The sequence below is a fragment of the Alligator mississippiensis genome, chromosome 11 (assembly GCF_030867095.1).
Source record: "Alligator mississippiensis isolate rAllMis1 chromosome 11, rAllMis1, whole genome shotgun sequence".
Taxonomy (NCBI): Eukaryota; Metazoa; Chordata; order Crocodylia; family Alligatoridae; genus Alligator; species Alligator mississippiensis.
Window position 1 is genome coordinate 45,253,918 of NC_081834.1, and position 26,362 is coordinate 45,280,279.

The following is a 26,362-nucleotide window of genomic DNA, read 5'->3' on the forward strand; positions in this document are numbered from 1 at the left end:
AGCAGAAGTCTGATGAGAAGAAATCTGCTAGTCCTTAAATTGGTGACACTTGAGACAATTTTGTTTGTCATGGAAACCAAGAACTTGATGAAACTCCATGACTTCCATGATGTGTTTCTTTGCACTGTCAGATGGCAGAAAGCACTGGGTCCTGGGAGATGTAGTACTACCAGAGGTGATAGTCTGTAGCGGGGCTGTCTAACTTGCAAGCCACATGCGGTCCATAAAGGGTTAACTTGTGGCCTGCAGGCTCCCTTCTGGGTGGTACTCTCCCCCCCCCCCCCCACCAGTCCAGCTGCTGTCACAGCTGGGAGTCTCTGGGTTTCCCTTCCCTTCTTCAGGTTTAGCTTCCTGTCCCTGCCCCTGGGGTTGGAGCAGAGCAGCCTGCAGAGAGTGGAGGAAAGGAGGGCTCTTCCTGGTGCAATGCAGGGAAGAAGATGCCCACACAGTGGGGCACAGTCTGTGGACTGTGGCCCATGCGGGTGCAGTCTATAGGGATTGTGCCGGCCCCCCCCCCCCCCCCCCCCCCCCCCCCCGAAGTTCAACAGCCATCAGAAGTCTATAGGAAGAAATGAGGTCATTATCCCACCACACTCTGGTTGTTTTTGTAGGGCACCACCTCATACCCAGAACCTTCTTGTTTAGCAGTTTCCATCATTTCCCTCCCCAACTGCTGCCATGAGACTTGCTAAAAAAGTGGCCCACCAGCTTGATGGCTCTGTTCTGAGATCCCTGGGCAAAACAGTGGAAGCCAGCAGTATCCTTAATCCAGAAAGTGCCTTCCTGAGGTGTGACATTTTGCCTGGTGGTAAAATGTGGTGCTCTGCTGACTCATCCTTTCAGCCAAACTAGGGGGGGACCTCAGTAATTTTAACTCTAGAAGCAGAACTGGTGGAAGTGTTGTCAGTGCATCAAAGATGAAGCATTTTGACAGCTCATTCCTCATTTGGAAGACCCTCAGAGTCAGAGCTCCAGTATTTCCTGGACTAAAGGGCATGCAGGGCCAATAGATCTTACAACTTCTGGACTCTGAGGCTAGCTGATTCCCTGGGATGCTGGAGTTGGGCAGTCTGAGGAGCTGGATGGCCTGGGAATCTGGAAGCTTTTGAAGGCCCCAGTTCCCAAGCAGTCAGCAGGGTTGAACTTCCTGCTGCCCACTGACATGCTGCCTGGAACTGCCAGGGATCTGCAGGGAACACATCTTGTTCTGCAATCATTGTGTTCCTTGCATCTGAAATGACATCTCATGGGATTTCCAGTTCAGGAAAATTGTCACCATTTTGCTGTCATCTCAGTCAAGGACACACAGATTTCCAAAAAGGCAAAAAAAAATGGCTGCGAGTGAAAATTTGCCTTCCCAGCTTGCTCAACCCAGAGGGTCTGGGCACCCCTTGCTCCTTAAGTCAGAGGTGATTAGCATGGACCAAGTGAAGTTATTTACCCAAAGCCTCATGAGGTCTTTGGGATATTGGGACTCAAATTTAGGAGCCTGCTAACCATATTTCTAAACTCAAACTTGTTGGTACCTGTGGTGTCTGAATGTGTTTTTGTTTCAATGGTTTTTTTTCTCAGTTCTGGAAATGGGAACAAGCTTTATATTTTGTTGTCTCCACATTCATCTTTTATTCTGCACAGGCTGACTGTATTTTAAAAACCCTTGATCAGATGTATATTAGCAACCCTTCTGTATATACTACCAGTTTCTTTACAGATATCCTAGTTGGAAGGCCTAGAAGGCAAAGTGCTGATAACTGCATAGCAAAGAGGAACTGGAAGTGGGGCTGGGGGCAGGGGTCCTCTGCATCCATTCAGTGCCCAGAGTAGTAGCTTCTAGTCAGAGCCTGAGGTGGGTCAGTAATGTTTGTTCCTTGCTTTTCTCAGGTTTCCAGTAAGAAGAGTTTGAGTTTGAAAGAATTTACAGAGGAGCCCGACTCTGTATCTCTGGTAAGTTCCATCTTTTCAAAAAACGAGTTAATAACCGCAACACAGAAGCACCACTGCTAAAGCGATTCTGTAGCGAGTGTATAAGACTTAATGCTGTGGGCTGCAAAACATTTGGTTGAAATGTTAGTAGGTTTAATAAATTCCCCGTGCACCTTGAAGCTGCCAAAAGCAGCATTTGCATGCAGCGAATATGGGCCCCTCCAAATTCATGCTTCTCCTGCCAAGGTAAAGTTTAACGTGGGCTGTCTGGGGAGGTCACATAAAGCTGTGGCTCTTGTCCTTGGAGGATGTCCTACAGGATGTCTTTATGCAATTCACAACGTGGTGGCATCAAGTCCCTATCACGTGTTTATAGATAAGAACCACTGAATGTCAGGCAGGCAGCTTCCTCTTGGCTCTGCCCAGCTATCTTGTTAACCAGTTAAGCTGCCAGAGTCATAAATGCCAATAACATATTGGGAAAAAGGCTTGAATCATCAGCCATCCCAAGAGATTAAACCTTTCTTATCTCACTTCAATTCCTGACAAACTGATTCACCAATCATCAATTAAAAAAAATCAACTCTTGCAGAGGAAACAACTCAGAGCAAACAACTCAGAAAATCACAGCACCACACAAAGTACTTCACAGGGTGTTGGTAGTCACTTTTAGCACAGGTAGCAGTGCGGGCTATGGATTGAAACATTAGTGAAAGCTCTGTCATGGGACCTGTAAAAGCACTTTAAGAACATCCCAATGGGTACCAATGGCATGACATGCACTGTGTATAAGAAACATGCATGAAAGGCCCTTTACTGAGATCTGAATAAAGACCCTCCTTATTAAGACCCTTTGCCACTGAAAAGAAAAATACCCGGTTTTGGATACATGTGTCCCCCAATGAGGAAAGTCAGAGAATAAGAGCTCCCAGGTTTGAAGCAACTAATAGATGTGATCCCAGTCCCAGAAGACTTGCATTCAGTTTTACCTGCAGTAGCGTGAGTTTGAACGAGAGGCCAGGGCTGAGAAGGCAGAGAGCTTTGTTAGCACAGACCCCTGGATTCTCAGTTGAAGGCAAGTGCATTTCCTGTTGGTTTTTGGCTGTTGTTCTTAAAACCAGACGTGTGGGCACACACAAATGATTGAGGACTTTAGGAAAGAATTGGTTGCAGAAGAAAGGAGGCTTCAACCAGCATTAAACTGAGGCAAGAATGTCCCTTAGATCATGGAGGGAAGGTATTGCTAACCCTCTCTTGCAGTGACCTGAGTGATTATGAAGCTGGGGACCTTCTTTACTGAAGTCCATATGGTGGCATGGGCCCCAGGGAAAGCTGCTCCTCTGTTGTGTGGCGATAGCTGAGTTTTGCCTGTCTCACAATCAACCTTGTGTTTCTGCAGCTGCTGCCACGCCAAGCTCTTCTCTAGGAAACAAAGCTCTTGCCAAATGGAAATCATGTTCTTTGGGCCAGGGTGGGACAGCTGGTGTGTGACATGGAGCAGACAGGTGCAATTTTAACTGGCTGCTAAAAGGAAAACAGCCCATCAGCTGACATGACCAGCCTAGTCATACTATCTTCCAAAGCCCTTCAGCTCCGTATACCACTGCATGGGTCTCAATAGCACCAAGGAGGGTAGGTGTCTGCATAGGTACCAGCTGAATGCTCATGTACTTGGGGTTCAAACCTTAACAGGACCCTGTTGTCTTGACGGTCCCATAATTGTCCCTTCTCTCTCATTTCCCTCCTGCTCCTTCTTTCATCATAGTTCTTTTTCCCTTCCCAAAAAGAGGGCTTGGTGACCTGAACACAACCCAGAGTCTTGGTTGTACTGTGTTGTGGGCCCGCAATGGCTCAACTTTGTTCTCCCTCACTGAAGATCAGTCAACTCTTAGATACAGTTGCTGCTCCTCCCTTGGGAAGGCAGCCCTCTGTGGGTGGTAGAATTCAGCTAAGGCTGAATACCAGCACAAGACAGGATGTGGGCTTTGAAGGCTGCTTAGGGGCAGGTACTTGCTTATTTCCATCCTGTGCCTACTTGGGACAAAGAGAACCAAGGCTGTGTCAGCCCAGCCCTGCCAGCTGTGATGCTGTAAGAGTGGCTCTTGCAGTGACTGGAAACGTGCTTTGAAAGCTGGCCTGGCCTTGGGGTAGGCTCCTCTGCTTGACGCTTAGTTGAGTCATCACTGTCCAGTTTCTCCTCAGCAGACCCGTCCCTGCCCCTCCCCACGTCCTATCCCGTCCAGGGCTGGCCCTGTGGTCTCCAACCAGGCGGAAGGAGCCTTATCAGTGCTCACCATTCCACCTGCAGTGCTTGGATTGATTTTGCAACTATGTTGATATTGCAGCTCTTTATCACGCTCGTTATTTTCCACTCTGCCACGTTCATTTCCCACAAAACTGATGATTACCTGTTGGCCCAGGGCCTAATGTGCCATAAAACTCTTACCCTTACTCTTTTGTATGCACTTTCTTGTTTACCACTGAAATGCTGCGCTCCCGAGCAAGGTTTGAAAAAGGCTGGAATTCCCATGGCACAAAATCCCTTGTTTTCAAGCCAGAGGGTTTTAAAGAGCATAGCACGTCCACTTGAGGTTTTGTTATGAGTAGGCAGGGGGTTTGAAGGATCCAGCAGGTTCTTGCCAGGAGCTGTATGCTAGCTTAGTGTCTGTCACTGCCTGTCTTGCAAACAGCTCTGGCTGTGGGTTCAGGCCTTCTAGTTCCAGTGACCCTCAAAAACCCATCCTGGTAGCTTCCTTTCTCCACCACGTGTTTTCTGGGAGCATCCCAGGTATGAGGTGTTTGAAGAGAGAGAGACACCCTAGTTTGGTGTCAGACCCCTTCAAGTGGACGTTTTCCCCCTGTCCAAGCAGGAAAATCACTCCCTCCTGCTGGCCTGGCAGGTATAAGAAGAATGGTGGAGGCACCACTTCACACCTCCTTGGGAGAAAGAAACCAGGGAGGAGAAGAGGTGGAAGGATGTGAGAGGGGTGAGGGAGGAACTCTTCCCTAACCCCTCATGCAGTGCAGAGGCCTGGTTGGCATGCGGAGGGATGCCTGTCTGTGCCTTTCTACCAGTTCCAGTGGAGTGGGGTAAAGAGGTGACACTGGAAAACACTGTTCCACGGGCTTCTCTCCTTCCAGTTACTGCTTCTCTGTCCACACACGTGCCCTTAAGGAGTAGGTGGCAAATCTCTTCTTGTAATAATAGTTGGCTTTGGATCCTGGAAGCATAACTGAGCATGTTGGTGTCCTGGGCAGGTGGTGGGGGCAGTTCTGAGCAAGTCTTGCATTATGTGGGGACTCCAGCTGCTACTGGGTCGCAGGGTCACCAGACCCTGGTGGCAGAGGCTCAAGGCTGTTGCTACTGGGGCAAACTGGGCTGGCAGCTGCTGCAGCGCAGGTTCCATATGCAGTGGCTTCAGTCTGGCACCCCTTTGCATTTGCGCCCAGAGAAGATGTTCTACTCTATTTGCCCACCCCTGTGTATGCTACAGGTGGAGCCTCTTGATGGCTGGGCTCCGAGCAGCCATCTCTCCTTTGAAGGCAGAAGGCTTGCAAGAGGAATGTGTAAAGTCCTAGCCTGAGTGAGGGCCCTCTGCTGTCCTGTGTCTGCACACTGGGGCTCTGCTCCTGCTGCCACTCTGAATGCAAGAAAGGCTGGCAGGCAAAGGCCAAGCCCTCGAGGCATCTCAAATTGAGCATATGTAGGAGCAGAAGCCACCCTAGCACCAGAGGGGGATTCTGTCCAGCTGTTTGAGCCCTATGAAGAGATGGGTGGCTACAGCTGCATCCCTTAGCACCCCCGCAAGGCAGCCCACAGAATGGGGCCCTGGGTGGAGGGGAGGAGGCTGGGGTTGGCCTGTGCTGCCTGGACACCTAAGAGTCCACAAAGAAACTTCTTGCTGTGAATAAAGTGGCTTCTGTCCAGTCATGATGCAGAGCAGTTGGCAACTGCCTTGGGCCCGAACACAATGGGGATTTTGACGCTTGCTGTGTATACAAGGCTATTGCACTCTGTGCCCTTCCCTTTCCCTCCTGCAGTCATCTCGGAGGAGGGGGTGAGTGGAATCCAGTCCCCAGGCATGGGTGGGCTCTGCTGTCCCCAGCTGTGCCATGTTCCTGGGCACCCAGATGGCAGAGCTGGGACCCAGGTGGGCCTTGCGTCCATGTCAGCCTGCTCCCCCATCCTTTTCACCCAGCTCCAGCAGCTTCCTCTTCAAAGCCTTGTTTTCTCAGTGTCCATCTGCCTCTTCAGCCCAGAGCCACTGTGGGCTTTGTGCCATCAGGCCCTGCTTCCTGCTTGCTCTTTGATGCAGGAGGAGTACACTGGAGGGTGCTGCTTCCTGCTGGGCTGAGATGGCTGCTGTCTGGGGCTGGCAGGATGGGACTTGCTGAAGGCAGGACCCCCCCTTGCCGAGTGGCTCAAGCTCTGCCTTGCTTAGCTGGATCCAGCCCCGGTCAGGGCCTGACCACCCCCACCCGGAGCATCAGCCAGCACTGTTTCACAGGGAGGGGGCCATTCCCAGAGACTGAAAAGAGATTTTCCTTCCCCGCCTTGGCTAAAAACTAGCTTCCAAAGTCCTGTCATTGTTGCTTTAGACTAGAGCACTGGTTCTCAGCCTTTTTTGTACCAGGACCCGTTTGTAAACATCAATGGCCAGTCCTGACCCAGTGCCCCTGATTCCTGACCCACTGCCTCCCGGCCCCAGCCCTCCAGCGTGTGGGGCAGGGGGCCCCAAGCAGCCCCTCGCAAGCTGGAGCTCTGCCAGCTGGAAAAGGGAAAAGCCACATTTCCCACATTTTCCTCCCCTAAAGGAGAATCCATTTTTAAAGTTTGTTGATCCATTTTTAAAGTTTGTTCATGACCCTTTCGTATATTCTTGCGACCCGCTTTTGGGTCATGACCCATGGGCTGAGAAACACTTCTCTAAGTTGCTCAATCCAGGCTTCCCTCTGTGGGAGCCCTAAGCCCTGCTCTCCCAGCAAAGAGGGGGGCAGAGAGGGTATATTCAGGGAGGGGTGTGATGGGAGATGGAGCCAGCTCCACCCACCTGTGTCCTATGCTAGGCCCTTTAATTGATGCGCATTGCCACATCAGGGATAGTCATGTTTGTAAGTTAGGTAGTTGGTGAGTTTAGGCCTCATTTGCAGAGAGAATCTCATTGTGCACTTGGGAATTTCTAAACGATGCATTTCCCAAGCCAAAGCTGAAGGCAGACTGCTCGGTTTGTTTGCAGAGCTTTTAAAGCTGCTCAAAGACCTCTGCGTTTGGTAGGCCTTAGCAAAGCAATGGGGATCTATATGCTGGGAACCCTGCAGGGGCAGATGAGTGGGTTGCTCAGGAGGGCTGGGTGCGGTGTTGCTATTCAATTTTCCAGTGTGAGTGGCTTGTCAGGTTTAAGATGGTCCAAGGGGCAGGATCCAAGTGTGGCAAGGCCCCGACACATAGAGAGTGACGGTAGAAATTCCTTGCAGGAACTTGAGTGGCAAAGTCTGTCCAAGCTAGCAGAATGATAGAAGCTTGTTAGGAGCACACAAAGTGTCCCCCCATCGTGGTGGGCTAAAATGGGGCCAGGAGAGGAAGCTCCAAGGAAGTTAAGAAGGAGTAGAACAGACTGGTAGGGATGGGAAAATGTGCTGTCAGGAAAACATCATTTATCTAAGTCCCAGCTCCCCTCCTATGCTGCCCTCCAGCACCCTTCTGTACCACCCTCAGTTTCAGAGAGACTCTAGAAGCACCCCCCCATGCCAAGGCTCTGTGTAACCTCTTCTCCCATTCCTGATGGTTGGTTTTCAGTGCTTTCATCACACCCTCCACCATGTGCAAGAGGCTTTTTGTTCCCCCCTCTCATTCCTCCTCCCCAAAGAGGTGGTGCAGTCCCCAACTTTGGAAGTCTTCAAGAAGAGACTAGATAGAAAGCTTGCTGGGATCATTTGATCTCAGCAGTATTCCTGCTCAGAGCAGGGGGGTTGGACTCGATGATCTTTTGAGTCTTCCAGCCTTTAATTTCTATTACTTCCCTTCCCTCCCTCCCATACCAGGATCCTCCGTTCCCCACTCCACCATGCCAGGACTCCTGCGTGCCCCTGCAGTTCCCCAGGGTGCAGAGTACTGGTGATGGCCCAGTGGAGGGGCTCCATTCAAGCAGGACCCATCTGTGACTGTCATGCTTCTAAAGGAAAGCAGTAAAGATGAGGGTGGGGGGGACCAATACAATATTAAAAAGATTTTGTACGCACTCACTCACTCACTCACTCACTCACTCACTCACTCACTCACTCACTCACTCACTCACTCACTCACTCACTCACTCACTCAATTATGGGCCTCTTTCTGGGCTTAGTCTGCCCAGCTGTGTGGGAGGTCTCTGTGTGCACAGAAATGTGGCTGGAGCATCTAGAGGTGAAGAGGTTTTGAAATACGAGGTCTGATTCTGATCACTCTTGCAACCCCCGTGACTTCCATGCAGTCTCTCATGATTTCCAGAGGGGGAGGCAAGTGACATTAGGCTTCCCAGTTACAGTCCCACTTCTGGACTGAAGGTAGCAGTATTTTGAATCTGTCTATTAAGAGAACTTGGAAGTGTTGTGATGATATCATCTCCAAGGCCTCATTTGTGGTAGAATGTAATTGAGGTGTAGTGGCTGTCTCCCTAGACAGGACCATCTAGGCATCTGTGCGTCTCGTGAGACAACAGGACTGTGCCGAGTGAAGCATCAGCTTGCTGAACATCTGTGAGTGTGACTGCAGAGCCCAATTCTTGAATGACAGCCCCTTCCACACTTATCCTAATTGAAGTTCATATCAAACAATCGGATCCTGAATATGGTGCTGTGTTTTTCCTGAGGTTTCGTCTTTCCTCTGCATCTTGGGTTCTTCTTTCCTCAAAAGCCTTCATTCCATGCTTAATAGATTGTTTCCAAGCACTTCAGTCCTTAACAATCTTCTCCCAGTCGTTTTGCTCAATATTAATTGACTTCATATCTCTCTTGCAAGCATCTTTGAACTGGAGATAAGGACACTCACGTGGTCTTTTTCTTGTAAAGAGTTCTCCATACAAGAGTTCCTTAGGAACATAGCTGTAGAATTAATGCAGCAGAGTCGAGCAGAGAGCTTGGAGTGCAGCAATGCAGCTATTTTGCAAAGAAGCACCCTACACCTAAGTCCACATGCTGATCCTATGCAGTACTTCTAGTCCTTGTTTTTACATACCCACCCTGGCACCTTGGTCTATGAACCCTCTAAAGAAGCCTCTGTGCTCTCGGCAAGCATTCAGGGTATCTGCCAATAGAAGGTTCAAATGAACATGTTTGCTGCTTTGAACTGACACACCACTGCCTTGAAGAGGGTGGTGGGTGCCAATTTGATTGCTAGAGTATCTTTTGTGCAGCGTTGGCATGGCATATGAAAGGGGCAAGCTGTTTGAAAACCAGCAACAAACCTCTTGGTATGGATTCTCACTGCATTTGGCTGGGAGCAAGATCAGACTGCTCCAGAAACAAGCTGTGTGATCTAGATCTTTTTCTTTTTTCCCTGTCAAAATATTTATAAAATAGCTGCCTCTGTCTGGATCTGGCAGCTCAATTTGCAGTCACATGGGAAGTGGCAGTCATGCCATGGACTGTGTGTGCTGCTAGATTTGAATTCCCGCTTTGTGTTATGCTTGAGGTAGATTTTATATTGAGGAAGATAATTAACCACTTTACCAAGGGATGTGTTGAATTCAAGTTAAGACTGGGCACATTTCTAAAAAAGGACAGTAGCTTGTAATTTAGCTCGTGTAATCACTTTATGCATGCTGTCTGGGACCTGGTTACTTTGTGAGTTACTGTGATGCATAGGTAGGGTGAGTTACTGGAATGCTTGGCCTGTGTAACTTTTTGATACAAGTGCAGTGGTTCTCAATCTTGTTAGACTCTAGGCACTATCAATTAGACTCAAAGCCCCTCAGAAAATACCAGCTTTCAGTTTTCACACATTTTTGACTACAGAAAAATAATAGAGCCATTCTTCTTTGGCAAAAAAACTCAGAAAGCCCACAATGGATCAAAATGATTTTGGGACTATGGATTCATATTTGACATTTCTGGATTTATCTTGTGAAAAATACTTGCACACCTAACAGTGCTAACACTGTGTAGCACCCTTTGGCATCCTTGAAAGGATCTTGGCACCCTGGTTGAGAATTGTTGTACTACTGTGATAGCAGGGTTGCTAAGAAAACAGTGATAAAGTAATATGGTATCATATGCTTCCAGTAAACGTGACAGCAGTCATTACAAAACTATGCCTGAAAAGATTACACCACCTTGGCTCCTTCCCAAAGTTTTATATAGCAGTTTTACCAAGGCTGGGAGCAGGCAAATCAAAGAGCCTTCAAATGGTTAAAAAGTAATTCTTAGGAGAGGGCATGGCATTTGGTAGACTGTTCTCAAGGAGCGGGTGGAGGTATACCTGCAGGGGGAATGTGAAGTAGCTTGGCCTTTCTAAGTTTCCAGGGGATGAGAAGACTTAGGCAAGACAGGCAAGCCTCTAGACTCCTTTACTACGTTGTTATCTCTTGTTGCCTTCCCAGCATTATGGTTCAACAATGCTTTGTCTGTTTACTGAACAAACCATGGGTCACAGCTCCCAAAGGGACATCATGCAGTTGTGAAATCCTGTAAGCCTTCTTGAGCGATCGCAGTCAGGACACAGGGGCCTGTACTCAGACACTTGTTCTGAGTGGAGAATCACGGCATCCCACCCAGACATGCAAAGGCTTGAGGCTTTGTATCTCTGCAAGGGGCACTCTGGAGGGGTCAGAGGATACTAGCCCTGCAATCATGATGTAGGGTGTGAGGCCAGTGCTATGCAGGAGGTCAGACTGGATGATCATAATGGTCTTTTCTGAACTTAGTCGATGAGGTGAAATAAACGGTGATCAGTAATTCAAAGCAGTTCTGAGGGGATATATGCCTTTGGGAATGAATCTTGATCTGAAAAGTCTCATCCAGTATTTACTTCTTGGGCATAAACTTAGAGGACCTCTTTGCTCCTGATAGGATTCCATCTTGGTCCTCACCAAGATGTCCTGTTGCTTGCAGGAGTTGACTTTGTTGGGTGTGAATCCAACTCTAGCATTTGATTTAAGAAAAAACAAACTGTATCTTACTCTTAGGCTCACCAGATTGCTGTATCAAGCAGTGAGAAAACATGCGTATCAGGGCCAACCCAGACCTGGGTAGCTTCACAGCTCTCCAGAGCGGCCAGGCACCCCCACAGCTCCATGCCTCATGGCTTGGGAGTCCTGGGTTGAAGTCTTCTCCTACAGACCCTTCAAGAGGACTCTGCAGTATAGACTAGGGGCTCTTTTCTGGGGCCTACCAACAGCAGGGGATGGTTGAGTTTGCTACTAACAGTCGGTGCCTTCCACAGGAGGTGATTGTCCCAGAAGTGAAGTGGAGGAAGGTTTCCCCAGCGTCTCTCTCCCTGTCTCTCCCAAATGCAGACTACCAGTGCATCCACCGGACGTCCATCAGTAGCGTCAGCACCAAGGAGAGCTCTTTTAACTCTGAGGAGCCCCTCGTGTCAGGTGAGGGGCCTAGTGGGGATGGAGGGCTTGGACCTATTAACCTGTTCTCCCTAACCTGCCTGTGGCTTTGTCCCACCCATACTGAGACATTGGTTAGAAAATCCTTGGAAGGGGCCTAGACAGCTTTGTTTTCCAGTGTGGGGAATGTGGAGGGATGCTTCTCTCTGAGGGGTGCGTGGTTTTGTGCCCTTAACTTCCATGGAGCCCTTTCCAGAGGACAAGGCTCCTTACTGGTTGTACTTGGCCATAAGGGATTTAAATGCCCATATTGCTCTGGAAAGAGATTGCAAATCATGCTGGGAATCCCTTGAGTAATGTAGTGACTATCAGATACATCCCCAGTATTAAAGCACAGAAACCACTGGGAGGTTGGGGAGCTGGGTTTCCCCGTGGAACAGTGTCTCTATGAATGATCACTATGGCACGATCAGCTGTCTCCATCAGAACTGGGTCACGTGTTGTTCTAGCCTCAATGAGGGACCGTGTGTTTCAGAACTGAATAGGATCATTCAGCTTAGACTCTTGATCCATTTCATTTGGTGCCTCTTGGCTGCTTTTTTTTTCAGAAAGTGCAATAAACACAGAGGAGGAACTGGAGGCAGAACCAAACTGTGTGGCGGAGCTAAGGCCATCTGATTATCAACTCCTGAAAATCTTCATTGTGCTGTAAGTATAGAGTCAGACATGTAGACACCCACATGAGCAAGCAGAGTGGATAGTCAAGTACATGGGGAGTTGGCTGCAAAGCCTTTCCCTTAGAGTTCACTAGTCCAGATCTCATCCAAGTCACGAGTGGCTGAAAGTCATTACTGCCTGTGTGGGCTATGGGAGTTGAAGAAATCTCCAATCAGGGCCTGAACAAATAGTCATGCCCAACTGGCACCATCAGTGGAGAAGGCAGGACAGTTTGGATGTGGGACTGAACTACCTTCTTAGCAACTGAGGTCTAGGGCTAGTGGTAGATGAGAGAGGGGACCAAAGGGAGCTGCTTGATCCTTGTTGCTTCTTGCTGCACTTCAAAGAAAGCTAGCAAAGACTACACTTCACATTGTGCAGCACCCAGTTCCCTGTTAGATCCATCTCTTCTCCACTCCCAGGTGCCACATCAGTTGGGCAGCACCCACACCCAACACAGCTGCAGCCTGTGAAGCTGAAGCATTAGGCCAGAGTCCATGTGGGACAGGATGGGGTTATTGTAGTGTTAGGTAAGCCCATTGCTCCACTGATGGCAGTGAAAAGGGGAGGGAAAAGGAGGAGGAGGAAATGCATGACTGAGGGAAACGAGCAGAAGGTTGGAATCAATGTTGTGGCTGTAGAGCAGGGGCTGGGGATGGAGGCCTTCTGCTCCTGGCACCCATGTGGCTGGGTTAGCATTTCCCATTTCAGGATTTAGTCCTCTGAGCCACTCTGTAATCAGCCTGACCTGGAACAGATGTGAGATGGGCTGGTCAGGCTGGTGCATTTTTTAACATGGTTTTGATCCCCAGAAGATGAAAGGCAACCAAAAAAATGCTCTTGTATACATGGTCTGCTCAGTTTGCTGGAGCCAAGCACTGCCCCAGTACAGCTAGCAAGTGGGGTGGCAGGGGAGGGAAAAGTTTTTGCTCAGCAATGCTGTGCTCCAGGTTGCTAAGGGATCTGTGTCTTATTAGCTAGTCCCAGGTACCAGGGCTCCAAACCTGGATCTTAGCACTCCTGTGCACTCAGCTGGCAGATGCCCTCAAGAGGGTGCTGGAACATTAGCCATTTGTGCAGGATTGCTTAACACTAGTGTCTTATTGGCCTTGTCTTTTCCAGCCTCTTGCTGCAGAGGTGAGATGCTGTGGGTGTCTGATGCCTGCACTGCCCCTGCATGTTCTATAGATATGGAGAACTGCTGTTCTCTGGCCTGCCCAATTTAGCCTCTTTGCACCTTCACTGAGAGAATAGTTTTAGGCTGTGTTGTGATGCACCATGTAATATACTGATATATGGGGCAGATTTACATTCCCATAAAGCCCCTTTAAAATCACTCTACTTTGCCCTAGCAGGGTCAAATGAATGTAACTGTGACTACTTTGTAGCCTCTTTGCTGCTGGCATGGTACAGGTGGGCCTTAGGGTAAAAACAACTTGGGCCAACTTATCTTTAGAGATGCATATGTGAGCAGAGCCTTTGACCAGTTCTTCTCGGGTGTTGCTACTGCATGCTTAGGCCCATGATGCTGTGACCGCTAGTCCCAGCCCACGTGAGTTTAGTTCTCTGGCTCAGGAGAACCTGCTGCATCTGGGATCCATTGTGACCCCAGGGGAACGGGATGGTGTGTTGCCAGCTGTTGCAAGGAGCAGCTTTTGGAGAGAAAATTAAGTAAAGCAGTACCCATGCTCTAGTTTTATCATTACCAAGAGGTCTTGTATCACCCCTGGCAGGACAAACATAGCCCTAGCTGTAGGAGAGGCTTTAGTCTCTAAGGTGTGCAGCACTAACAGTCTGCCTCCGCCCACAGGATCTGCCTCCTGGTCGTGTCCTCTTCATACCTGGCATTCCGCATCTTCCGTCTGGAGCAGCAGCTCTGCTCTCTGAATCGAGACTACCTCTCACGCGGCCACAGGAGGTAGGGGCTCTTGGGTTCCAAGGGAGTCAGTCAATAGTGGATTTGGGACAGCAAGAAGCGGGGCATGGAGGTGGCAGAGAGCTCACAGCGCAGTCATCCAGCAGCTGACACCATGGACCTTGGCAGCAAAGCAGTGGTGAAGGGAGTGGAACTTCACCCCCTCCCCCAACAGATGTTACCCCTGGGATGGGTGCTCTTCCCAGTCATGGCAGGATGCAGGCTTTTCACCCAAATCCAGCACATCTGGTACAGCCTTGCTAGAGATGAAATTCTGGAGGTGGAAGGCTAGGTTGTATTCCACTGACCAGTCATCTGTGTGTGATCATGCTCCATGCTGCTAGAGGACCCTGAAAACAACAGTGACTCAAGAATAGGCCAGTCGTTATCTGCCCGGATGCTTTTTTGTGATTTAGCCTTAGACGTACGAGAGTAGATGTATTATTGGTTGTTCAAGACCTCGAGCGGGGTGGAATAGGATTGCATTTAGACACCGTGTCAGAGGAACAGGAGCTGGCCCTGTGTTTTGGAGAGCAATGAGTCTTGCATTGGTAAAGTATGCTGGATGGGTAAGAACTAAATGAGTAAAGCTTTGCCACTAATGCCTGTGATGAAATAGCATTGCTCTGAATGCCATAGTCTTGCCTGGCATCTACCAGTACTTGCCACGCTGCCAGATCACATGCTGTGAGCTCTCCACCAGCACTCTCTGGGGGAGGATGTTTTTAGTGCAGTGACACACAGCAGTGTGTGTGGACCCAGTCACTACTGCTTTACGATTCAGTTTTCTTGCCTTTGACTCTAATGGGAGTAAGATCAGGCCTGTAGATTTCACATTGCTCTGATGCAGTGTCATGGAAGCCCAGAGCCATAGGACTTGTTCACGCTGCATGATGAGTTAGCCTGTACAGGGCTCTGTGCTTCCATGGCTAGACAACTGCCAGTACCAGAGCTAGGTTGGGTTTTACACTACACTGTACAGGGAAGGTTAGACATGTGCAATGGCTGAGCTTGATGGAGCACTGGACAGGAAGTTGTGAAAACAGGGGATCGAGAGTCATCCAGTCAAGCCCCCTGCATGAATCCAGCATGAGGCATTTCCAAGGTACCCCAGACAAGTGCTTCTCCAACCTGCTGCTACAGTGTATAGGGAATGGTCTGTCCTCATGGGATCTTCCCTCACTAATCTCTCCAGCAAGAGAGTCCCAGGAATTAATCCTTGGGCTGCAGAAGGAAAGGGTAGGGTCCTAATGTGGGATGGATTTCCTATAAATGCCTTGGTCTCTCTTTCCAGGTGACTGTCACCCCAGAGCTGTAGCTCAGGATGGACATTGGCAGGAAAATAGCACTTTGTGTACAGATCTCCAACACAGCCTGTTGGTGAGCATTGCTGCAATATTTAGAACACCTGAATTAAGAAGTCGTCAGTTCTTTTTTACTCCATGTTGCATCTGACCTGAAACATCCCTGTTTACAATGGAAGACCCCAGTATCCTTCCTTTACTGGAATGCTGTGGGATCATGCCACACCTGCAGTGCAAGGTGCCATCTGTGGAGTGCAGCCAGCCTCCACTCACAGTATTCAGACCAACTCCAAGATGCTCCCAAGCATTCATGTTTCTGGGGGGTCTCAGGTGCAGCTCTGCTCGACTGAGGCTAAAGCAGTGTCTCTCGAATGCATTCTGAGCAAGTCCAAACTACAAGTTACTCTGGCTCAGGGTCCTGGTCACCTCCACGATAGGAATCAGGACCATGTACTTTTGTTTCTCCTACCAGCACAGACTCCTGTTTTGGGGTGGGAGGGATGGGACAGACTGCTGCTACCCTGCCGGCAGTGCCAGCAGAACACACGTGTGAAGAAGGGCCCTATAAGAGCCACTTGTTCTTCCAGGGGCCTTGGTTCTGGCCCAGATGTATTATACCAGAAGCTGCATCACCATTTTGCACCGCCATGTCAGGAGACACCAGCACCTTTGGGCTAACATCATCTCCAGTTTCAGCAGCCAGTGGTTCAGCAGGCTCCTGTGAGCAACCTGACTTGCACAATGCTGTTGGACCCTACTCATAGGACCCAGTGCTCAAATTGCCACCTCTTTTATGTTGGACTTTTTCTTTTCGTGGAAGGATATTTGAGAAGCTCCCATAATGGAGGCTGACAGGGACATGCAAGCTGGGTGTGTTCTGTTCCCAATACCTGCTCCCATATGAAGTAGCTGTCATCAGGACCCATCCCTTTTGCTGTATTTGCCTCCTATGCTGGACCAGCCTTGTATGGTCCCATGCATCACAAGGAAACTTCTCCATGACTAGAAGCCGGTGTTACTGTCTGGGCATTAACTCCATTACTGCCTTTGTCAGATGTCCAGTGTAGAGAATGACAATCCAACAAGATGCCAGGCAGGGTATAGATCACTCTTGGGCTGATACCAACTAAAGTGAGGCTTGCTCAGGTGGCAGATGATTAACCAGGGAAATTCTGGTGCAATTTGTCTTATGGCACCAGTGTGCATGGCCCAGAGAATGTTTGTGCATTCCACTTCCCCTCCTTAAAGTATTACAGTTCCTACACCTAGAGAGCCTGGGCAGAAGAAGGATAAAAAGGAGGGAAAGCAGAGCATAGAGCTAGCCCCTTCTCCTGCCTGGCCTCTGCAAAGGAAATACTATATATAGCACAACAGTGCTCTCTGCAGAACTGAGACTGCAGGGCTTGATGGTGCAAAACTGGCATGAAGGAGCAGCCCTCCCTGGCTGCCCTAGATCACCCAGGCTTATGCAGTGGCATGACAAGCCATCCAGGTGGCTCCTGGAGGGGGTCCACAACTGCTGGGCAGCTTGGGGCAAGATTCCCAAGGTCTCTGCTGTTTGGAAAGAGCCTGCGCTTTAGAGGTGAAGTTGTCTCTGACTATGGCTAAGTCAGACCTCAGAGTAACAGACCTCTCCTAAGGTGGTGCCAAACATACTCTTTGCTCTACACACTGCTCTCAAGCACTTGGTGTTTCTAGCCACTGGAGGAGGCTGTAAGAGAGACTACAAAAGGTGTGGCCCAGGTCAGGCCTCTGTGTGTTGGTTGGTGTTAAAATGTACCTTTGCCATGTCCAAGCTCCAGCCTGCAGCTCAGAGGCAGCAGGAGGAATAACCACAGCAGCATTTCCTTGTAACCTGCTTGTTGTCAGCATCTAAATGAAATCTTAAGCCCTTTGTGGCCTGTCACTGCTCACCTAGGGAGCAGCAAGAGCTTGAAAGACCAGGCCTGGAGCAGAAGGCCCACTGGACACGTGGGACACTGGAGCTGATGGTGAATTAATAGCTCCTTCCCTTCTCATCTCCCTCCCTCTTTCATGGGGGCTGCCCTCAACATGTGAGGCACAGTAATATGCTAGAGGCCAAGGTCTTGAATATTCATTAGCTTGGCTGGGCTTATGCATATTAATGTACCTGCCTCTTTAGCATTCTGGTGGCACCCTTTCTACATGCTCATTCAGGGGCCTAATCCAAAGCCCATCAAAGCCAATGGAAAGACTCCAGCGCTCCCATTGACTCCAGCATGCAAACCCCCTTTACACTGGTTTTTCAGGGGTGAGGAAGCCAGCTCTGTTCATAGTTTGTGTGAAGCATTCAGGGGACAAAGGTATGAGCTATGGGGTAGTTCCCCTCACAGCTGCACTGCGTAAATCTGTAGTGCCAGGGCACCCAGAGCTCAGATGACCAGAGATGAGACAGCCTGCTGTGAAGCATCTCTGGGCCAACTGGCTGACTGTTATTCACCTATAACTTCTTCTCAGGTGTGTGTCCATCTTGTCTTTGTTGAAACATGTCTTTTCAGTGCCACATTCCCCTGGGAACCACAAGCGAGAGATGCATCCTGCCACCCCTGGCTGTCAAACTGGGTTGTTGGGAGAGGGAAAGAAATGGTACAACCAACCAAGGAGGCACGTGAGGTCTGGCAACAGGGTTAAGTCAGGGCCAGGGTTCATCACTGGTGTGAGCGTTAGACAGTCTCATTGTTTGGCTTGTACTTAAGTGACAGCTCCTGTTTTTTAGGAGTAAAAATCCACTGGGTGTTTTATTAATAATAATAATAAAGTTATTAAGTGACATGCAGACCTACTGCTGCCCCCCCCCTTGGCTGCCCATGCTACTCAGGAGGACTATCCAGTCAGCAGTGCTGGGCAGGACATCTTGCTCTTTGCTCAGTTGGTGGAGCTATGGGCTGGTGCTTTGGCATGTCCTTCTTGGAGCAGGAGTGTTAGAAGGGTTTTTATCCCTTCCTTCAGCCCCTCCTGTAAATATGGAGAGCACCTCCCATTGATTAGCACTAGAAACTTCCCGACAGCAGCAGAGACAGGGTGGCCAGGATCTAAAGCACATGTAATGTGTTGCCTTGTGTCACAAAGAGGGGCACGGCAATAATGATTCCTGCAGCAGTGCACAGTGCTCAGCATCTGAGCTTGCAGAAAGATACCAACATACTTCATGCCCCCACTGAACATGGTACTGTCTTTACAGCATAAGATCCACTCATTCAACTGACCTCTTCCATTTACAGCTGCATCTTCTCCACTGCTGTCAGCTGCTGAGCTAAGTTACAGGAAGCCTGTAGGGCTCAGGGCAAGATTTGAGCTCCCCCATCTGGAGAAATTGGGCAGCATGAAGGGTTTTTAACAACCAGTCATTTATCTGAGACCCAGGATCTGCTTGAGTAGCTTGCTCATACTGCATCTCAGTGCCTGGAGCAGAGGACAACACCAAATAGAGATGAAGGTTGGACCTTAGGTGCCTATTACAGGGCCAGCAAGGGGGGATGGAGTACAGTCTTCACTATCCAGAGGGATATTTCTGTCTCAGCATTTAGTGCAAGTAACCTGCTGTCAATAGGACTTGGATGTATTCTAGTTCTCTTCCACCTGCAGCTATTTTTCACTGAAATCAATGTCAGTGCTACAGGAGTATTAGCCAGTTGCCATTAATTATTCTTTAGGGTTATCACTAAGATAGAGATCCCACAGCTGAGCTACCAGCATTTTGTTTTCCCCTCTGTCAGTGTGGATCATCTTGGCTTCTCCATTGCAGCCTCCAAATGCCAATTCATAGCTGCCAGTCACAGGCTTGCTCCTGTTCTCCCGGAGATAGGAGGCAAGCACGTGATCCTTCATGAGGTTTTTTTTCTAAACAATATCCGTTTCCTTTGAAGGGCTAGAAAATATATCCCAAGGTAGTAAACCAGGAGCAAACAAGTTTTAAGCTCTTAGTTGTGGACCAATAACTTTCTAAGACCCCAAGTGCTTGAGCTGTGACACAGAGAAAGGCAAATCACACAAACTGGTATGAGTGAGAAAGAAGTGAGATTTCTGCTCCAGCCCAATCCTCCAGACTCCTAGCTTGCATCCTATGTCTTTGAGGGTGTCTATGTTGCTGCTTAAGAGTCAATCCTGAAGGCTACCCTCAAAGAGTCCAGGCCTTGTGAAGCACTCCTCTCTGTCAGTAGCTTACTCTGCAGCTGCTCTACATTAGGCTTCCTTAAATGGAGACTAGCTAGGAATTAGTCAGCTCACAACTTCTCTCCTGTTGTGCTTGGCTTTATTTAGGGGCAGCACAGACAGGCTGTGGAATACAAAAAGGCAGGAAGTTGGGAACAGGAAGTTGTGGGATTGTTGCTGATGTACTTTATCTGTATGCAAGCTGCCATGCCTGGGTGAGTGCTGAGCCTGCTGCAGGGAGGAGTGGGCTGAAGCAAGACTTGACCTGGTCAGTAGGTCTGGGCTTGAGGGAGGCCTAAAATAGCAATGCCATCTTCTGCTGTTACAGAAACCTGTCCTATTTTGTTTTCTGTTCATTGCTGTGTAAAGTATTTTGGGTAGGAGATGACTCCTGTGAATTAACCAAGTGTGTTATAGCTTGGAGTTTGCGTTCCTTTGATGCCTGAGGAATACAGGCCATGGTGGGAGGTGGGCTGGTGAACTTCTGCCTGTCTTGGTGAACACTGTTCCTAGAGAAGCACTGGAGACCCTCAGCTGTGCACTTTGTCTGTGTGCTGGGGTTTCTAGATTTCATGTGCTTATTTTAAGGGTAAGGGGGGGCACAGTGTCTTGCAATAATACAATAACAATAAAGTAATGCAATAACTTCCACTGAACTGTCGCAGCCCTCCCACTGCTTTGCAGGGAGATGCAAGGTGTCCTCTGCAAAGCAGTCTAACTTCTGTGAGTGTTCTGCCCCCATGAAAATAGGTCTTATTTATTTTAGTAGCTGTTTTCCTCCAGCACAATTCTTTGCCATCTGTGGGGTGACCCTTTCCCACTACAGTATTATATCAGCGGGAGCAGCAGCAAACACTTGGAGGGGAGTAGGATCTGCAAAAGAGAAAATGCACTTCAGCACCTCCAGCCTGGTCTGGCTGACATAAAACTGATGGGACACAGGGATCAGAAAAGTCATGATGTAGTGGAATCCCATGGAAATATCTCCAGGGCTCATCAAGAAGAAACCCATTCATGTGCTCTCTGCTACATGTTGGTTCTTGTGGCTGAAGGAAGATGGAGGAGTCTGGTTTGGACTAAACTATGCCATTAAGTATCTCATTCATAAGGGCTGACATCTGTCGCTGGAACCAAGTCCTTCTGCCTCAGTCACACGTACAGTATTTTTACAAGTCCTTGTACCGCATCAGTGTCATTTTTACTCTTATTTTTCACTCCAGCCCCACCAGTCACTAACACAGCCCCCTAGACCTGTATGCAATTGATACATCCATAACTGGGAAAGGCAGCTGCAGTCTAGCACACTGCTTACACCCCACCCACTGCTTGTATTGTTCTGTTTGTAAACCAGAAGTATTTCTAGAGAGCCAATGAATGGTTTGTGTCTTTCTCTCTACATCTGTATCACTAGCACAGTGGGCAGCTCCTGGGGAATAGAACGCTATCTTGCTGTAGGCTGTGAATCTATTTTAAATAAAACCAACGTTTTCTAGTGTCTCGGTGTCTGGTGAAAGAATTATTATGGCTCTGAATGAAGAGGTGCCATGCTGGGGGTGGGGAGGAAGGTCTAGATCCTAATTGGAATTTACCAGGTGTATCCCCTCCTCGTGCCTTTGATCAAAGAATACAGGGGTGAAGTGGCTGGGAAGGCACCATCTTGTGCAGGGAGTGGTGATGGTGAGCCTCTGTGAGGTGCCCTTCCCTCTCTGGGTCAGGGCTGAGTCGATGCCCGGCTGGGCTGCAGCAGCAGCCTGTCAGTTTGCATGAGATCCTGGCTGTTTCAGTGCTGCAGCCCCCAGAGTACCCTCTAGCCCAAGGAGCAGCTCCCAGCACTGTGGGGAAGTACAGGGAGGAGGCAGCAGGTCTGGAGGCCAGCACCACCTAGGGCATTGAACTGCTTGGGCACCTTGCTGCATGAACTGTGGTGGGTCTCCATAATCTCCAGGGCAGCATTCCCACTTCCCTACCCCTGGAGGAGCAGCTGAAGACCAGTTGCAGCATATGAGTGTGGGGCAGTCCAGGGGCTGGTGCCTTTGTTTAGGGATAGTTCCTGTGCCCTGGCCTGGTGCTTTGGGGGCAATTCAGTGGTGCAAAGGGACTAGGACTTATGCAAGCCCTTGCTGGGGACTAACCTGTGTAGGTGTATTGTGGGGGCAGGGGAGGTAATATCCTTCCTGTGCACAGAGCAAGCACTGGCTCTGACACCTGGCTTCTGGAAGAGCTGTTCCCTGTGCTTATGAGATGAAGAACCTGAGAAGTGCAATGGCGGGGGTGAGTCTTGGTCTCCTGCCCCCACCTCCTGTCCTAAGTGGGGGAGGGGAGCCAGCCTTTGCTGGGCTCAAGGAGGAGTAGTTGAGGTCTGTCCTGCCTGGGGCTCCTCCAGCTCAATAGGCAAAACAACAGCCAAAGCCAAAGCAGGAGCTGCTGAGCAGTGGCACCAGAGGAGGGAGGGCAGCTTCTCTGAGCACTCCTGGATCACATCAGAGCTGCCCTGGGGCTACAGTTGGGAAGTAACACCCCCTGCCTCTTCCCTAGTTAACAGATGGTAAAGAATGACACTGGTTCTTAGGTCCCTTATTAATTTAGGAGCAAGTGCATGTTGCCTTTGTCATGCAGTTGCTTCAAGAGCTGTCAGCAGCTTGTCCACGCAACCCAGTGCAGGGATCATGGCACTTTACAGTAAGAGGCTAGGTATATTGTCAGAGAGAGAGGAGAATATGCAGGCCCAAGGAACATGTGTTGAGAAGAACGTGGTGTCCCAGATCAGAGACTATAGCCAGATGTGTCCCAGATACAAAAGTTGATAAAAGGGAGCCAGGTCATTTATTGCTCAGAGGCGGACAGGAAAGCATGTGCTGCTTGGATGGCTGGAGGATGCACCACCTACTTGTTGACTTCTCTGAGAAGAGTGGGTGTGTAAGAGCTGTGAAGGACAGAAAGGGGCATGGCAGTTCCTGCAGGGTGTGAGGCCAAACTGTATCCAGCCACTCCTCACTCGGGTATCCCCAGGCCATCTGGAGCCTTTCCCCAAGACCTCAGCACCACTATATAATGGGGAAGGGGCCAGGTAAAAAGGGGTGAGGGAAGCATCCGTAGAAGAGGCTGAAACCTTGGCTAAGACAGAGATGGGTTATTTGTGAAGTAAACTGTCCTCTGCAATCATGAGGGTTGGATTTGTAGGTTTGTGGATGAGATCAGCCACAGAGAAGGTAACTAAGGACCAAGCCCTGTGGGCCCCTTATCTCTGATACAGTTTCCTGTAGTTGCAGGTGAGGGTTGGCAGTGGTGACTTTGGGACTGCCTTTGATTAATAACTGTCTATGAGATGATCCTATGAGTGAGATGCAGTTGTACCAGGCCCCCAAGCTTGGAGGGAGTTACTAACTTTTGAGAATTTTCTTTCTTAATAGAAATTTAAATACAAGTGTGTGTATCATTCTGTGCACCATGTATGTGGCTCACAAGTCATCTGTCCTCCTGGAGGCCACCTCTATCCAGCTCTGTAGCACGTGGTTACAATGGAGTGGTTATAGAGAGAGTTTTCTGTAGAAGATGGAGAGGACCAGGAAGTGTATAATTAACAAGAGGACTTCTGGGTTAGAGGTCAGATGACTCTCTCTTTCCAGTTTCAAAAATGAGAATGTGGGGGCCAAGTTTCTGACACAGGCCCTGCCTGTGAGTGCAGGGGTCTGGACTTAATGGCCCAAGAGTCCTGTGTTCTTGTGGTCTTACCCCTTGGTCCTACCTCTCCAGGGTGCTCTAGTCTTTCCTTCCCCACAAATAAATACATCCCTTCTTTCCTCCACACTGCTTTGCCTTGGGACTGATTTCAACTTACTTTCCCACCCAACCCTCCATTCAGGTACTGCCTATTCCAGCTCAAACATGGATTCTCTTGTATGTTGGATGTGTCCTCTGGTGTTGTGCCTGTAGTCTGAGAACCAGTCATGGGGAGATGGGATGCAGGATGGGGTGGACCAGAGATCCAGGAACAAGGGGGATGTATTGTAGGCAGGAGGCCCTTGCTGCCCTAGCTCCCATGTGCAGAAAACTCTCCCTACTCCTGGGCACAAGAGTGGCCAGTTTCCAGGTGTTCCTTGCTTAGACCCCAGAAAATCACCCTCCTCCCATGATCCCAGGGACGGCTATAACTGAGTTCTCGGCTTGCAGAGGAGGATGCCAGCTGGAGGAAGGTGGAGAGTGGTGGGTTTGCCTTTTAATAGTGAAGGGCCTGGCTGCTGCTGACAACCCTGACATCAGTTTGGCCCCCGGCAGGATCTGGCCTCATCTGGGGAGTTAGCAGCAATCCATCCTGCCATCTCTTGTGGACTGGTTTTAATTTAAAAATGCTCTGCTCCCTGGCTGTGCCTGTATAAATTCCTACCTCCTTCTGAATGCTGAGCTCTGGGGAGCAGCTGTTGTATTTTTGTCCCCATCACGGCCCTAAAGATTCTCCATTTCCCACACTTATTAAGCCAGAGAAATGAAATGGATGGCATTGTGTTCCAGAGCCTGATTGCATTAGGAGCAATCTTGCTAGTGCCAAAGGACTGGCTCTTGCATTAAAGTGTCACTTTTGCTAGCTTATTGCTAAACTATCAACTTGTTTGCTCCCTGGGGAGAGCCTGGTGCTGTTCTTGCTGAGTGCTTGAGGAGGCATTGTAAGAGGAATGTGTGTCTCTCCAAAATACTTATTAAAAGGCTGACTTATAGGATGTGGCTGACTCTCCAGCATGAGCACAGCATGGAGTTGGGGAGGGGCCAGAGTGCTTGCAACACAACCTCACTGTCTACACCAGGGGTTTTTACACACACACATTTCCCTGTGGATTAGTGAAGCAACCTGTAGCTCTTGTGCAAACTCCTCCCATTCCCTTGTTTTTGACTCCACAATGTCCAAGCCACAGGACAACCTGCCAGTGACTCCACCTGGAGCCAGGCCATCCATCTGCCCTTCTTGCTACACCTGACAGATGTACTGTTATATTCCAGCAGAGGTGACTAACATGGTGAGACAAGCACCAGGCACCATCGGAGCTCACCAGAGCCTTGGCTGAAGTGGGGCTTTGCTTGTTGGACTCTATGTGCAGAGGTCAAGGCAGTGCTTTGTTTCTGTCTGGGCACAGCCCTGTCCACCTCTTCTTTCGGAGGTGGGCTTCACCATGCTGTACTAGCTATAGCTGCCTTCAGAATGGGAGGCAGCTATATGCATTTCCTGGTGATGTTTAAAACATGTTAGGGTAGTGTTGTAGCCATGATGGTCCTGGGATTATGTGAGAGGCAAAGATTTCTTTGGGTGATGTCTTTAAAGGGACCAAATGCCTAGTTTGGATAGTTAGACAAACTTTTGAATATAAGACATTCTTCAGGGCAGAACTGGGCAGCCTGTTTACTCAGCAGGGCATCCCTGTGTGGGTGAGAAAAGGCTGCTAATCCTGGGTGATGCCCCAGAGGCTGAGTTGGGGATCTTGATAGCAGAAAGCACCATTCTTGGCAGTTTGTGCTAGATACTCAGCATCTGCAGCTGGGAGCTGTAACAGATTTGCATCACCTTTTACATTAGGTAGAAATGGGCAGGCATGGCTGGCCCTGTTCAAGCTACAGGGCCCTATGATTGGCACTGCCTTCCAGTTCATTTCAAAGGGCTCTTTACCTGCCCAGCCCTGTAACTCATAGCTGAGAGATTGCCAGGGACTGGACTAAACTCGCCAGGATTTCAACTGTTATTTGTATGAGAGCAAGACAGTCCAGATCCTGCTCATATTTACAGGGAGGGCGTCTTCAGCCCACAGCATCCAAGTGCTCACGCAAGCCTCACCCTGCTGTGGCAGAGGACAGAATCTGGCCTGTGACAAGTCACAAGGGAGGTAAACTCCCTCATTCTATTCCTTTCAATATGCCACTTACCCTGAGGATTAATTATAATGATGATGCAAAGGTACTGAGGTACCCAACTGCTTTAGGTGCCTGACTCCCAGATGATGTCGATCTAATGGTCCTTGTGGCTGTGGGCCAAACCATTTTGCTGTTGCATGTTTGTAGTGGAAATACTTGCAGATACTAAGTCACATACCAAGGGGAATGGTTTCTGGGTTTTCTTCACAAAGGCTTGGGGCAAGGGAACATAAATTTATCTTGACATTCAAATCCTTGTTTGTAGGGGAGGAAAAATAGTCAGTCCTTATTAACGTAAAAGTGAACCTGCAGAGAACAGGCACAAGCTGGGAAGGAAGCCATGGCTTGATGGTTGAGTTGTTGTGCCTGATTTATTTTATGAGGAACCACAAGAAAAAGGGCAGGGACAGACTGCAGCTAAAGCCCTTTGATTTATATCTTCGAAATCTGTGGTTTTGGAAGACGGAGGATAAAAAGAATCAAATCCAGAATGTCTAGTAACAGGCTGGAATTCCACATGTGATCCACTACCCTGTGCCATGCCACCCCTTGGCCCCACAGGAGCACTAACTGTTCAACACTGGAAAATCAGGCTGTTCGCTTCAAGGAGGAGCTCTAGTACAGAAGAACTAGAGCAGCCCTTTGGGCTCTGTTCACACTAGCTAAAAGAGGAATTTTTGTTTTCTGGTTAGTTGTGGGTAGTTCCACAGTTAGTTGTGGCCACTAAAGTGTAGATGGGCCTCAAGTCAGGTGTTCTTCACCATCCTCCTCTACTCCCTTCATAAAGGGAGATTGTACGTTGCTGGCTGCCACCAAGAAAATCTGCATAGTAGAAGCCTATTCTGTCTGGCACTTTGTTTGGTATGTGAGGGGCCTGGACCAACCTCCTTGGAGCTAAGAGC

The 26,362-nt window shown here is 49.2% G+C and overlaps 1 protein-coding gene across 5 annotated transcripts in view; it reads left to right on the forward strand.

Annotated features, from left to right (window-relative positions):
• Nucleotides 1–21,060, forward strand: part of GRAMD2A (GRAM domain containing 2A) — a 63,084-nt gene extending 42,024 nt beyond the window's left edge. For 3 of the 5 annotated variants that reach the window (XM_014604486.3, XM_019499369.2, XM_019499366.2), the window contains 5 exons: nucleotides 1,882–1,944; nucleotides 11,342–11,498; nucleotides 12,065–12,164; nucleotides 13,984–14,091; nucleotides 15,383–21,060. In XM_014604486.3, coding sequence (XP_014459972.1) covers nucleotides 1,882–1,944; nucleotides 11,342–11,498; nucleotides 12,065–12,164; nucleotides 13,984–14,091; nucleotides 15,383–15,386 — 432 coding nt within the window. In that variant the 3' untranslated portion in view covers nucleotides 15,387–21,060. Of the gene's footprint in view, nucleotides 1–1,881; nucleotides 1,945–11,341; nucleotides 11,499–12,064; nucleotides 12,165–13,983; nucleotides 14,096–15,382 lie in introns of those variants that run through there. The other 2 variants (XM_059714934.1, XM_059714933.1) reach the window with 2 other exon arrangements.
• The last annotated feature ends 5,302 nt before the right edge of the window (nucleotides 21,061–26,362 follow it).